Consider the following 14,898-nt stretch of genomic DNA (forward strand, 5'->3'; position numbering starts at 1 on the left):
TTCCGTTCTGAATGAGATTCTGCGCTGGGTCTATGGGTATTATTCCACAATTAATGACCCCTAGATCATCCTCTGCCATCGACTTTTGACCTTTTCCAATTGAGTTTCAAGTGCACGGATTAAATGTAAGAGGATTCCTCTGCATGATTTCTCCACCAATTCTCAACTGATTCCTTCGGGGATGCGTTCATTCGGTTCGTATGGAAGCCCTTTCTTTTCTCTTCTATTGTTCACTTTTCTCATTCTCGATCCTTATTAATGTACAAGGGCAAGTGCCCATTTTTGATGTGTATATCGCGAAAAATTCCATGTTTTGGAGTATGCCCACCCTACCCTCCTACAGTGGCTGCTAGACGATTGTATTTCTCTAGTGCAGAGTTCAGTGACTTTCCCCACCTCGCTAATAGGGACAGTATTTGTTGACAAGCTTTGTAATCTGAAATAATGGTCATTGTACAGAGAAAAAGAAGTCAGCCAATCACTTGCCTGTCTTTGGAAGTCCCATCTTTTCAACTTCAAACTGATGTGATATTGCATGATGCTCGAGTTCATCAAGGAGCTGATTGAACTCTCTCTGCTGGCATAGTGTAATTGCCTCAAGCCATTCAGGAGACCCAGGTAGCCAGGGTTGGGAATAAGAGATGGAGGGAGGTAGTGTTGATGATAATGCTGACAAAGCAAAGTGGGCACTCTCAACAGCTTCACTTGCCTCTTGTAAATGCTGGTCAGCATGCTGAGGTGGTAGCATGGTCGATGCAGCAATTTGTGCTATCCAGTAGCATACTGTTTCTCTGAACAAAGCAAGGTGAGTTCATGGACATTGACAAACCAATAAATGTACACACTCGGCATGTTTGAGATGCTCTGTGGCTTCTAAATACATGAGCTTCATCCTCTCATCTTCAGGCTCAATTTGAAGTGAAGAGATGTACTTGTGCTCCTCATCCAGCCATTGTGGGCATTGTGTATCAGGATTGAAGTCAGGTGCCATTTGCTGTGTCACCTCAAGTATTTCCAAATTTTCTTTAATCATTCTCCATGCTGCTGCATGGTTGTTTCACCTATTCAGGAGGGCAAATCGTCCACAAGAAAGTGTTTGGCATACTGGCATACTTAACGAATGACATACCTAGATGCTCATACTTTGTTTCATCCCACTTTGTAATGTGAATGTGAATTCAAAGCTGTCGATGGTGTCAGAGACCAGGTCGAGATGAAGGAATGTCTCCATGGCAGAGGGCTTCGGCCTCAGTGACTTATGCCAGGAGCGCTGTGCCAAGTAACACGTCTGTGCCCTAACTTACTAACTGGCAACCAGAACTGAAGGGGGGTAAACTCTAGTCGATTTTATTACTGAGGTGTAACCTAGGTACAAGTTGAGTATATATAGTTACAATGAGGGCAGGCCCACAAATGGCGGAGCGGAGTGAATGGGGTTAAACATTAGCTGATTGAATATTACTGACAAGTCAGGTTACAGGGTTATCGGAGTGGTAGGCGATAACCCAGAAATGGAAAGGAGGGATAGGCCCAAAGGTGGGCTTGCAGGGCAAGCAAGTGTATTGCCCAGCAGAGGTGGGAGTGCGCTAGCGGACATCGGAGCTGTCTGGAAGCCTTCGGGGCTCTGTACTTAGGGAGATGTAGGTAATAAATTGAAAAGAGGGGGTGGTGACCATTGAGGGATACCGAGGTGACTGTGGAATGTGGGAGCTCCAAGGTTAGTGAAGAAGGAGCAGAGGTAGTCTGGAGAGATCAGAGGTAGTGGAAGTCGATGGCCATGGATAGATATGACAGATGGTAAGGTGATGCATGTCGAGTTAATGATGCCAGGGAGTTGCTCTCAGAGAATACACATTCATTTCCCTCTCCATCTTCGATTCCAGCTCCCCTCTGTAAACTGATGAGGAAATCGAGCTGGCAAAGTCTGTTGTGAGCAGCACCGTGAAATGAGCTGAGTAACATCTGAAAAGTGTAATATCTCCCATGGGCTCCATGGATATCCATGGGTTTTCATGGGTTTCCATGGGCTTTCATGGGCTTTCATGGATTTTCATGGGGGCTGTCAGGGTTCAGCACCCTGCCTTAGGGTGCCCCGGACTCCCCACCTACTTTACCCCCTTTTATTCTTTGACTGTTGCCTTGTTGCCTTTGTGTGTTGTGTACACACGCGCGCACGGGATAGCGTGGGAACTTTCTGAGCAAGCAGCTTGCCCAGAATGTTCCCACGGGTCACAGCCACAGTTCTGGGCGAGCAACTTGCCCAGAACGTTCCCACGCTTACTGGGCACTGCCACCTGGATGTTCCCTCCGGGTCACACTACACAACTCTAGGAGCTGTATAGTTGTGGGCATGTGACCCATTCCTTTATATAGCAACCATGCGGGGAGATGAGACCTTTACCCTTCTTCTCATCTCATGCCCCGCATAGTGTGAGGACAGGTTAGATGGGGGCTGAGGTCAGGGAGCCTCCAAGTCCAAGGCTGGGCCCTGACAGGGGCCATGAACACCCATGGACACCCATGGAAGCCCATGAAAGCCCATGTACAACATTATCTTCCAATTTCCATGAAATTCCATGGATACCCATGAATACCCATGGGAGCATTAGAAGGGTCTGTGAATGTCCATGAATGTTCATGGATGTTTATGGAGGTCCACAAAAGTCCATGACAGTGCATGAACAACAACATACTTGTCAGGACTCAGCCCTCATTCAGGGGCAGCCTGACCTTGGAGTTGGGTGTGTGCAGTGTTCTGGGCAGTGGGGCACTAGATCCTGCCTGTAGTTCCTCAAACTCACTGAGGGGGCTAAGTGGGGAGTGAGTTGAGAAGAAGGGTGAGTTTCCCTATCCCTGCTAAGCTACTATAAAAGGAAGTGGACTGTGCCAGTTTATAGTGTGACTGCAGGCAGAAGCCAGGTGCATTCCCACAGCTTGGAAAGGGTGTCACATGGGTCTGTATGTGGGCTCCTGGTTGTAAATACACATAGAAAAATAGGGAAAATGGGGAGAGACTGGGGGGGTTTCAGGGTTGTATGTTGAGGAGAGGTGCCCTGACAATACTATAGCAAGTGAAAATATCAGTTGAAATTGCAGGACTTCATAAAATATAGAGACCCATGGGGTGTTAGAACTGGGCAAGGGCAGATGATTCCAGAGGGGAACCAGAGACTTAGCAAGGAGGGACCTTGGCCTCAGCGACTCAAGTGGAGCGCTGTGCCTTTGCTGTTTGTCCATTTGGTCCTTAATTTCATAGGAGGCGACCAGGAAGTCTCTAGGGGGCATTTCAGGTCGATTTTAGACTAAGGCCTAAAATGAGTATGTGCAAGCACCGATATATATAATGGAGAGGGCGAAAGCACAGGGAAACAAAGGGGGTCCAAATCGGAACAAAGGCGTCCAAACAGGGACAAAGGGATGACAGAAGCGGAGCAGTACCGAAGGTCATAGGGCAGAACCTGTGGTACATCCGAAAGGAGGTAAGGAGGGCGAAGCCCAGAGGGGCAGGAGGATGAGGGGAAGTGGGGATGATGACTAACTGGCTAGAATGGGAAGAAGCAGCAGTCCAAATAGGGATGAGGGGAAAATGTGAAAGATACATTACAAGCGGTGAAAGTGCCAAAGGTGATCCATGGAGCTCAGGGGTTACAGAGCTTACGGAGGTTATGGAGGTGGGGTTGAAAGTCCGAGGAATATTGGCAATGGTGTTTACGTAGTATGAGGTCACCAATGCAATGGACTAAAGCCGAGGTGGAGTCAAAGTCCAAGGTAGGAACTATGATGGAGTCTCGGAGCGAAGGTATGAGCGGTGTCCGAGTACGAGGTACAGGACAGCGGTGGAAGGTCATAACTTGGCGGAAGGTTGGCAGAAGAGGGCCAGAGGGAAGAGAGGGGAAAGAGGAAAGAGGAAAGGTGTGGAGGAGAGGAAAGGTGTGGAGGAGAGGAAAGGTGTGGAGGAGAGGAAAGGTGTGGAGGAGAGGAAAGGTGTGGAGGAGAGGAAAGGTGTGGAGGAGAGGAAAGGTGTGGAGGAGAGGAAAGGTGTGGAGGAGAGGAAAGGTGTCAGGTCTGAAGGTGAGTGTCGGAGCGGATGGGAGAAGGGTAGGAGAATGATGGAAGGGTGGAGGTGTTGTGAGGAGGAAGAGGAGGAGTGGGAGGAAGAGTAGGAGGAGGGTGGCGAGAGGAGTGGTGTTCAGTCTGAGGTGAGTATCGGAGCAGATGGAGATAGGACAGGAGAAGGATGGAGGAGTGGAGGTGGCATGAGAGGTGAGAGGAGGTGTGGTGTCAGGACTGAAGGTGAATATCGGATTGGACAGCGGTAGGGTAGGACTCCGGAGGTGGTGAAGGTGGAGGTCCGGGAATCAGTTCAGGATCGAGTATGTACGGATATGACATGGGGACCCAACCAAAAGCCCCATACATATGTCTTCACAGGTGTCATATCCATTCTCTGCCACCACCTTCTGTCACCTCCAGCCATCCCTTATCACCTCTGCTCCACTCATACCAACCTCAGAGCCCCCAAATCCCATCTTCCCCTCAGAACCCCCCAATTGTTATGGAAATGGGAATTTCCCATTTCTAGCCTCTTATGGGCCCTGTGTACTATAATATCACGTGACATATAAATAATAACAACCGAACCAACAATTATCACCAAAAACACCCAATGTTGATGTCCCTGTAAACCTCTTGTTACAACCTCTGCCATATTATCTGTAACACCATTTCGATGTCATGACCCCTCCCTGCACCTGGACACTATAGAAATGGGCCAATTAGGCCCCATTTTTATAACACCAATGGTCACCACCCCCCCATTTCCATATATTACTTGCACCTCCCTAAGTACGGAACCTGAAACAGCTCCAATGTCTACAAGTCTGCCTTTGGACTGCCCTCTCCATTCTCCTTTTGGGTTGTTGTCTGTTAAACCTGTAACTCAAGTTGCCAGTAATATTCAGTTGACTAACCCTTGACCCTGTTATGTCAGCTCTGCCTGGTTCCTGCCATTTATGGGCCCTCCACCTAGACTTCCCATGTATCTGCAAATTAGGGCCCCAACATGCTACTGGGCACAGCACTCCTGGCTTGAGTTGCTGAGGCCAAAGCCCTCTGAACACTGAGTCATACCTCCCTTTCAAATCCAGTCTTTGACAACAGGAGTTTGTATAAATGTTAGTACTGTGGGGCTGAATTGGTCCATTTCCATAGGTTTTGGGTGCAGCATAGGTGTTAGAGACCAGATGCAAGACAAAGGAGATGTCTCCATGGCAGAGGGCTTCAGCCTCAGCAACTCAGACCAGGAGCGCTGTGCCTAGTTACACATCCATGCCCTAATTTACTTACTGGCAGTGAGAAATTAACTCAAGTTGATTTTATCACTAGGGTGTAACCTATCTACAAGTTAAGTATATATAGTTACAGCAAGGGTGGGCCTGTGAATGGTGGGACCGAGTGGAGCGGAGCTAACGGAGTTAAACAGTGGCCGACTGAATATTACTGACAAGTTGAGTTACGGGGCCAGCGGAAAGGCAGGCTATAACCCAGAAACGGAAAGGAGGGATAGGCCTGAAGGTAGACTTGCAGGACAAGCAAGTGAATTGCCCAGCAGGGGTGGGAGTGTGCTAGTGGACATCAGAGCTGTCTGGAGGCCTTTGGGGCTCCATACTTAGGGAGGCATAGGTAATATATTGAAAAGAGGGGGTGGTGACTATCGAGGGAGGTGGAGGTGATTGCGGAATACAGGAGCTCCGAGGTTAGTGAAGAAGGAGCGGAGGTGGTCCGGAAGGGTCGGAGGTAGTGGAAGACGATGGCTGTGGATGGATATGACACCACCTTGAAATGCAGTCAGTAGCACTTGTGGATGGGTGAAGGATAAACATTGTAAACAGCTTGCCTTGTGCATGTTGGAAACTAGCCATATGAAATGCTGAACACTGAATGCAAGAGCTCAAGTGATTGCAGGGATATGGCAATCTGGGGGTCCCTTGGTGTGGGGGGTAAATATCCAGCATGCTCCAGCAAATATGTAGGGTGGACATCCCCATCGTGCCTAGGCACATATTCAAACATGAAACCATCTGCATAGTATCCCATCAGTAAAATTAATCAACAGAGCGAGGTGAAAGGACAGCTCACCAAATACATCAATGCACTTAATATGGACATAGGCACCTTCTTCCGGGGGTAAAAGATGATGGGAGGGCATAGAATGAAGGTTGGCTGTTTTGAACTGAACATACAGGGTGGCAAGGTCGCTAAGCTGCTCTCCCCAAGCTCCATGTAGCCTGTCCATTTGGTTGCTCCAAACATGGCTTTTCTTGTGCCTGAATAAACATGACATTGGTCTGTGTCAGGGCACACCCGCCTGACCCCACTCCACCCGGTCCTACCCCACCCGATCCCACTACCCTCACCTGGTGCCCCATCCTCCCTCCTCCCTTTTCTCCTTCTTCCTTTCCCTTCTTCTTCCTTCTTCTTTCCTTTCTTTCCTTTTCTACTACACAGGCGACTTCCTTGCTTGATGTACCATTAACTAGGCCACGCAACATGCCCGGACCCAGACACACTGGGTGATGCCCTACACACCGGACGCTCCTGAGATCCCTTACAGAGATACCTGGGTGGACATGGCTGTGCATGCAGATGACGTGGTGCTCCCCACATGACCTCCAACCACATGTACATAAACACAGCCTAAGTGGGAACTGAGAAGTAACCTTCTTCTCACACTTCCCACTTTAGGCAAGTAGCTTACATTCCCCTGCTAATAATAATAACACACTTCCCACTTTAGCCTAAGTGGCCAGGGATGCCCTTCTGTGCCGGGTCCATTAGTACATGCACCTGTGATACACCCTATTGGGTCCTCAGTGCCGGGTGACACATCCAGGCACTCTCCACCCATCTCGGTCCCTGACAGTCTGGTGGGAACGGGAAATATGTACAGCTTAGGGAGTAAGGAAGTTATCACTGCCAGGAGCTGTTCCATGGTGATCCCTTCATCTTGAAACAGCCCAGCATAGGCCATAACAGGGTCATCCACCCAGTCATCCTGATTTCCAACACCAGAGGTGAAGCCATTGTGTTGGAGTTCCTCAAGGTCAGCTCTAACTTCAACTGGTGCATCCAGTCATTGATCAGGCTTGTGGTTGGCTCAGTGTGCTACTAACATTCCATGTACCTTCAAGAATCCTTTTCTGAGTCTTGTCCATCTCAAGTTGTGCCCTCTTCTGGGCAACTAGTCCATTTCTTTCCAATTTTCCTGAGCCTACCAAGTTAGTCACAACAGTGTTTCGCATTCTTTTTGATCATGCCATCAGAATCACACACACGCCAGCTATACTTAAAAAAACATAGTCATTAATCCCATGCTGGACTGGGGAGGGAAAACTCACAGGGCATCAATAACTGGATGTTGATCAATTCAAAGTGCCCATACACTGTGTCACGGAAAATCAACTACAACGTGTCACGAGAAGTCAACTACAATGCATCACTAAAATTCAGCAATACAATCTCTCAACACACCAGTATATCACTTTCCACCAGCACTGCAGCATCATGTCCCAGCCAAAAGCTGAAGGTAAATAACTGAGTAGATATAGATAGATGACAAGGCTCACCACAACTCTAGATGCTACCCTGCGAAACATGTGTCCTACAGCCCAACGCATGTTTGACAGTTTCATTTGGGCCACCCAAGCGAGATACCAGCTCAATACTGAAGAGATGAGCTGGTTTCATCGGGTAGTAAGTGATAGGTTTGTCGAGGACTTCAGCATTCCTTACCGAGTCCGCAGTGAGTACAGTAGTAAACGTAAAAGTCTGGAAAACTGACCTCCCATAGACTGGAAGCCAAATTGGGATCGCACTATGGATCTACAAACAATCGAGAGACACATACCAACTCATGTGTTTACTGCGGAGATGAGCTATATGGTATGGCAGCGAGTTGCTGCCCGGCTGATGAGTTTGAAGGAGAAGCTCAGTGAGGTCAACACATTTGTGAGTAGTTATCCAATATGACCTAAACAGGAGCTTACACTGTGGACCACTTGGGGCAGCCAAGCATCATGTTGGTCAATTACGATGGTCAAACATTGCCCATCTTGATACTTGCATCAACAAGTGTTGAAGGCAATGAACAGTGGGAAGTGCTGTGTAGCGAGATATATCCAAAGGAAATGGAGGTGCAGAGATGCTGATGTCCACCACAGTGGCATCCAGCAGCACTCCAAGCAGAGAACACAGACGGCCACAACCACGCAAAATGGAATCGCCAATTAGGCAGAACGCTTCGATGACCTCATCCCCATCCCCACGGAAGATGCCTGACCCTTTGGCCATGCCTTCAGCTCAAGATAAGGGACTTCATGCTGGTGAACTTGCCACATTGGCTTGCAAACTCCAGAGTGTCAGCTTTGACATTACTCCAGCAGGCACACTCACAAGCCCTGCTAAATGTGTTTCATGGCTCATCCCCACCAGTCTCCCCACCGATTCTTCTAGCCTATGTCATATCCATCCCTGGCCATCGACTTCTGCTCCCTCCAATCCCTCCAGTCTACCTCTGCTCCTTCTTCACTAACCTCGGAGCTCCTGTATTCTGCAATCACCTCGGTACCCCTCGATGGTCACCACCCCCTCTTTTCAATTTATTACCTATGCCTCCCTAAGTACGGAGCCCCAAAGGCTTCCAGACAGCTCTGATGTCCGCTAGCGCACTCCCGCCTCTGCTGGGCAATACACTCGCTTGCCCTGCAAGCCCACCTTTGGGCCTATCCCTCCTTTCCATTTCTGGGTTATCGCCTACCATTCCATTAACCCCGTAACCTGACTTGTCAGTAATATTCAATCGGCTAATGTTTAAACCCCATTAGCTCCGCTCCACCATTTGCGGGCCTGCCCTCGATGTAACTATATATACTCAACTTGTACATAGGTTACACCTCAGTAATAAAATCGACTAGAGTTTACCCCCCTTCAGTTCTGGTTGCCAGTTTAGTAAGTTAGGGCACGGACGTGTTACTTGGCACAGCGCTCCTGGCATAAGTTGCTGAGGCCGAAGCCCTCTGCCACAGAGACACTCCTTCGTCTCGACCCAGTCTCTGACAGTATTTTATTACTCTCTGACTAGTACACATCTTGTATGGCACCAAAAGCCCCTCGCACTCATTTGCAACTACACACATTAGTTCCCAACTCTGCCTCACTGTCCCCAGAACCCTCACAGCCTGGTCCTAGCCAATTGGTGAGAAACCCAGTTGAGTTTTGTAGCTTTTCTAATCTAGAAAGCCCTCTCCCATCGACTCCGATCATGCATCCCGTTAGGAATCGATCACCAGTTGCAGATTCCGACTTCAGAGACACCATGGAACAACCCATAGACCCCACTTCTTTGGACTCGGTTCCAAGGTCCCCGACTTTGTCGACCCTCCTCCTGCTGATCCTCCCATCCCCACTGTACCAACCACCAATGATGCCGAACCCATCCCCAACATAGCTATTGCACAACTAGCCCAAGCCATTGCCAGCTTGGCTTGTCACACTGGATGTCCACCACCTCCACCATCCTCCGCTCTCCGGACCAAGGTCCGTGAGCCCAAACAGTTCGACGGGAAAGATCCCCGAGAACTCCGAGTATTTCTGGTCCAATGTGAACTCAATTTCCAGGACCGTCCCCTTGCTTTTGCTAGCGACCACACTAAGGTCATCTTTGTGCAGTCCTACCTCAAGGGAATGGCCCTCAATTGGTTCGAGCCGGACTATTATTTGATCAAAATTCTACGCTTCATCCACGATGGATGAATAACTATCAAGAGTTTGTCAACAAACTTCAAACCAACTTCGGTCCTCACGATCCTGTGGGCAACGCCGAAGTTCCACTAATGACCCTGGACATGAAGGACAGGCACCACATCAATAAGTACATCATCGAGTTCAACTGACATGCCTCTCAACTTCATGGTTACGGAGAAGCCACGCTTCGTTGTTTTTTCTATAACGGATTGCCGGAACGTATCAAGGATGATATTGCCAGAGTAGGTAAACCTTCTACTCTTTCAGAACTTCACACCTTGTCGCAAACTTTCAATACATGCTATTGGGAGCGTAAATCTGAAGTTACACATCATGCGAAACCCTCCTCTAACGTTTTTGACAAGTCCACCACCGCTTCTCGTTCCGACCCTGTCCCTTCCTCCTCTTCTTTCAACTCTGCTTCCGGTAGCAAGCCTCCGAAGGACAATAAGAAGTCCGAGGCCAGCTCCACTAAACCGGACCTTTTGTCTAAACTCGGAGACAATGGCAAGCTCACACCACAAGAGGGTAAGCGTTGTCTCGACGAGAAACTTTGTATGTTCTGCAGTCAGTCTGGCCACATGGTCAAGGACTGCCCCAAGTCTTCTTCTCACGTGTCTAAGGCCTGTTCAGCCCAGACCAAGGAGCAAGGATCCGCTTCCGCAGAAGCAAAAAATTAGTCCGCACCCCCATGGACTCCGCACGGACCAGGGGTTGCAATTCTTCCCTCTGTGCGCTCAAAGAAGTGCATTTAAATGCGTCTTCCATCTCCGACCTATCCTCCCTCCATATTCCCGTTTCTTTTTCTCTTTCAAGTGGTCTATTTTCTCCTCTCAATGTTGACCCTTTGGTTAATGTTCTACCCATTGTAGATAGTGTTGCTGATGTACCACTCTCTCCTCTGCCCCCTCTGACTACTTCTATAGATCGATCCACCTCTCTCCGTTTCTCTTCTTTCTCTTCTCCTGTCCCTTCTCCTCTGTCCAATGATAGGACACACAATAAACTTTTCCGCTCCCATGAGAACATACCCGCACCCATAGACTCTGGGTCTTCGGACTGCTTCATTGACAACACATTCGTAAAGAAGTTGGCCTTGAAGACATATCAGATTAAACCCCTACAACTACACCTATTTGATGGTAGTACCAACTCAATCATAACCCGTGCCGTTGATATTCCCCTCCACTTTGCTTCCAGAAACATCACCCCCACGACTTTCTTTGTCACATCGCTGGATGGATCATGTTCCCTAGTCCTAGGACACAACTGGCTTACCCACTACAATCTGTTGATTGACTGGGTCTCAAGCAGTATTACGTTCTGAACTTCTGAACCTACCAAGACAGTTACTCCGAGCTCTCCCCCATCGTCTCCAGCACCACTGCCATCGTCTGACATCCAACCATCTGATGTTCTGCCAGCACCTCAGTCTCAGGCTCCCACTCCTCCATTACCATCTATCGAGTTCGTCAGCCGTTCCGCATTCGCGAAGGCTTGTTGACTTGAAGGATCGGTATCCTTCAGCCTAACCATCCCTTCCGAGGACAGCCACTTGAGGGCTGCCTCATCCCACACCGATTCCGTTGACCTCTCAGCCATTCCGAAGGAGTATCACGAGTTCGCAGATGTGTTCAGTAAGAGCAAAGCCTCGACGCTGTAGGCAGGATAATCGCCCACGCACAGACTCGGCTCGGATACCCACTTCCACGATCAGAAAACAACTTTCATTCACGCGACGACTCAGTACAAACTTGGTATCCAAAAATAGTCCTAATTCGTACGATTCTGACGATACCAAGAACGTCCCAATTGGTGGAGATTTGACGGAGTTCCATGTTGGAGAAGTCAGGCACAGCAGGTCACGGGCATGTGCGGGCGTGGGAATCTCAGGCAGCAACCCAGAATTCCAGCCTCACTCGTTCCCACGGCATCTAATAAATTGGTAAAAATGCTCATTGGCTGCGTGAGAGTTATCTCCGGCTTCATTTCCAATTTTGGCCTTTAATTCCGTAAATCCATTGAGATATCGCTTATTTTCTTATATTTTCATATTTTTCCATCATTTCAGTTATTGATTGATATTCTTTTATTGATACTGTTACCCTTTTTTTATTATTTCGCCTAATAAGGTATGCAGGTGCCATATGGTACCAATATTTCCCATCAATTATTCTAAAAATAATTATTTCTTATAATCCTGTACATACCGGATTTTTAAAAAGAAGTTCTCCCCTCCCCCAAATTCTCTAAGGTGCTAGGACGCGCTAGAGAGGGTGTGAGTGTGTGGAATTCCAACAGTAGGAATAAGGGCAGCTGTCTAGCTCACAACAAGTGAGTAGTGGACGCTGAGCCCGGACCTTGCGGAAATCCTGGAGAACCCACACGGAGTTAAGGATCGAGAACGTAGCGAGTTTAGTGGAGAAAGTAGAGTTTAGGGAGAGTTGTCCCCCACGAGCTTGGTCGGCATAGAGAGCCGCGAGCCCTCTTTCAACGCTGGCACCGCATCGTGAGCACAACCTGAAGATCGACCTTGAGGAAGGCACTTCACCACCCTTGGGTACTATGTACTCTCTCTCTACTTCAGAACTCGAGGCTCTCTGGGTGTTCTTAGACGAACACCTAGCCTCCGGGTTCATTCATCCCACTACTTCCGCTCACGTGGCACTGGTCCTCTTCGTCCACAAGAAGGATGGATCCCTCCATCTTTGCATTGACTTCCGAGGGCTGAACAAGATCACCAAAAAGGATCGCTACCCACTCCCCCACATCTCAGTAACTTGCAAAAAGTGTAATGGTGGTTCGTGAACCATCATGGAAGTCATGACATTTCATGAATGGTCACCAAACTTCATGAAGCAGCATGAAGTGTCATACACAATCATGCTGGTTCATGACAAACCATCATGGAATTTCATGAGATGTCATGAACCTGCATGGAGGGTCATGATTGCTCATGACTTAAGTGGTTCCAGGCAGGTTTTGAGTGGTTACATGCCTGTCTATGAAGTGTCATGAAGTGTCATGAGCCTTCATAAAGGATCATGGACCCTCATGGACCTTCATGAATCACCATGAGTCTTCCCAAGAATCATTGTGATTGATCATAAATTAGGATTGTTGGTACAACAATGACAGTTGGGGCATAATGGTTAATTACATGTTACCCTTAGGTTGAAAGTGATATGAAAGCATCACACAAGAGGGGGTTGCTCTAGTTGATTTCAGACTAAGGTCCCTGAAAGCATTTACAAGGTATAAATAAGGGAGAGAAATCATGGGAAGGGCCAGTCGGTCCAGTGCATAAATGAGTGGGGATTATCAAAGACAAGAACCCAGGTGAAGAATGAATAAGTAAAATATTGACACTTGATCTGCTACTGTATTGGCACCCAGGTTGTCAGTTGCCTCCCTACTTTGCCTCTTTGTTTAATTGTTCATTCCACTCTCATTCATTCTCTCACTCTCTGTCTCCCTGGTTCTCATCCCTCATTTAGTTTGTCATGTTCACTGCTCTGCCTCCCATTCAGGTGCCAGACTGACCAGCCCCTCTTCTGTTCTCCCTTTCGTATTTATGCATTGTAGATAGTATACTACTTATGTACCCCAGTTTGAATGTCAACTAGAATACCCCCAAGTCCTCTTGTCCATAGTTGTCAGGGACAGCTCCAAAAGTGGCAAAGTCCCAGCATGGGGGACTTGATGGGACGAGTAGTGGCTATGCATAGCAGTGGTCCTGTCATGGGGTGAGCATCCCTGACCACTCAGTCTGAAGTGGGAAAGTGAGAAGAAGGCTGCTTCTTCTGTTCCCACCCCAGGTGCTGTTATATACATGTGGCTGAGGTCACATGGAAGGAGCCATGTCATCTCTGCACACAGCTGCACCCCTCTGGGTGTCGCTGCAGGAGATCCTGGGGGTGGCCACTGTGTGGGTGGGAATGTGTGCAGTGGGTGCGGCAATAGGGGCAGTGGCATTAGGGTGTAGTGGTACAGGAGGGGTGTGCAGCGTTCCCAGGTATGTGGGTGCACTGGTGGTACATAGAGAAAGAGGAAGTTGACCATAGAACAGAAATAGAGAGAAAGAGGAAAAAGGAAAGGTGAGGGGGAAGGTGAGATAGGAGGAGCAAGAAGCGATGGCAGGGGAAGTGGAGTAGGGCAGCACGGTGCGGTGTGGGGTCAGGCAGGGTATGCCCTGACAATAGTTCACCTCTGACTTCATCTTCACTTGAGCCTACATCACCACCAGGTTCCCTCCACTACACCTGAATACAGGATAGCCTAGAGCATGTGGCACAACGCTCCCACTGAGTTGTTGAAACCAACATCCCAACCCCTGATGCCTTGCAATGGAGTAACCTATCAGCTAAGTGATCACTCACACTGCCATACTCTGCTCCACTTCCCATGAATACCCTCAAGCACTGTTTCTGACACCAAGCAGCAAAGGTGGCTGGAGGAAAAGCGGAGTTCAGTGCAGTGCTGACACAAGTCCATGAGTTGGAGGTTGATCAGTCAGTGCTGTCACAAATAAGGTCTGTCACATGACAGTTCATAAGTGCTTGTGACATCTCATGCATTGACTCATCATACATGTTCATGGAGCATTATGAATGTCCATGATGCATCATGGGACATTATAGCATTTTACATGATGGGGAAAGGTCAAAAGAAACATATGACACTCCATGACACTCCATGAACCTTCATGACCTGTCATGAAAGGTCATGAGGGTTCATGAACTTCCATGAGGCATCATGTCATATTGTGTCACCAGCAGTCATGAACCTTGTCAGCACATGATGGTTCATGACGGTTCATGAAATTTGGTGACAGTTCATGACAATTTGTCATGAACTGTCATGAAATCCAAAATTTTCAATGTAAAAAATGTCTGATTCAATTCAATTGTCATGACATGTCATGAGGGGTCATGAAATTTTGTGACATGTCATGACTCCTCATGATTTCATGGTGCAGGATTACACTTTTGGAGAGTACCTCCCGCATCTCCGACCTCCTTGATGCACCTAGCCGTGCCACAGTCTACACCAGACTCAACCTCCAGCATGCTTACCACCTGGTTCGCATTGCAGCAG

General features: G+C 48.3%; 2 protein-coding genes across 2 annotated transcripts; one reads left to right on the forward strand and one right to left on the reverse strand.

Moving 5' to 3' along the window:
* Positions 1-478: 478 nt before the first annotated feature.
* Positions 479-991, reverse strand: EI90DRAFT_3128756 (uncharacterized protein; the record flags this gene model as incomplete). The annotated part of the gene is made up of 2 exons (XM_039064123.1): positions 479-791; positions 846-991. 2 exons carry the CDS (start codon positions 989-991, stop codon positions 479-481), a joined length of 459 nt encoding a protein of 152 aa, XP_038912267.1.
* A 6,572-nt stretch (positions 992-7,563) lies between these two features.
* On the forward strand, positions 7,564-8,590 carry EI90DRAFT_3128758 (uncharacterized protein; the record flags this gene model as incomplete). The annotated part of the gene is made up of 5 exons (XM_039064124.1): positions 7,564-7,585; positions 7,637-7,801; positions 7,850-8,007; positions 8,067-8,163; positions 8,220-8,590. The coding sequence occupies 5 exons, from the start codon at positions 7,564-7,566 to the stop codon at positions 8,588-8,590; spliced, it is 813 nt and encodes a 270-aa protein (XP_038912268.1).
* Positions 8,591-14,898: the final 6,308 nt, after the last annotated feature.

The sequence above is a fragment of the Cantharellus anzutake genome (assembly GCF_015039405.1).
Source record: "Cantharellus anzutake strain C23 chromosome Unknown EI90scaffold_52, whole genome shotgun sequence".
Classification (NCBI taxonomy): Eukaryota; Fungi; Basidiomycota; class Agaricomycetes; order Cantharellales; family Hydnaceae; genus Cantharellus; species Cantharellus anzutake.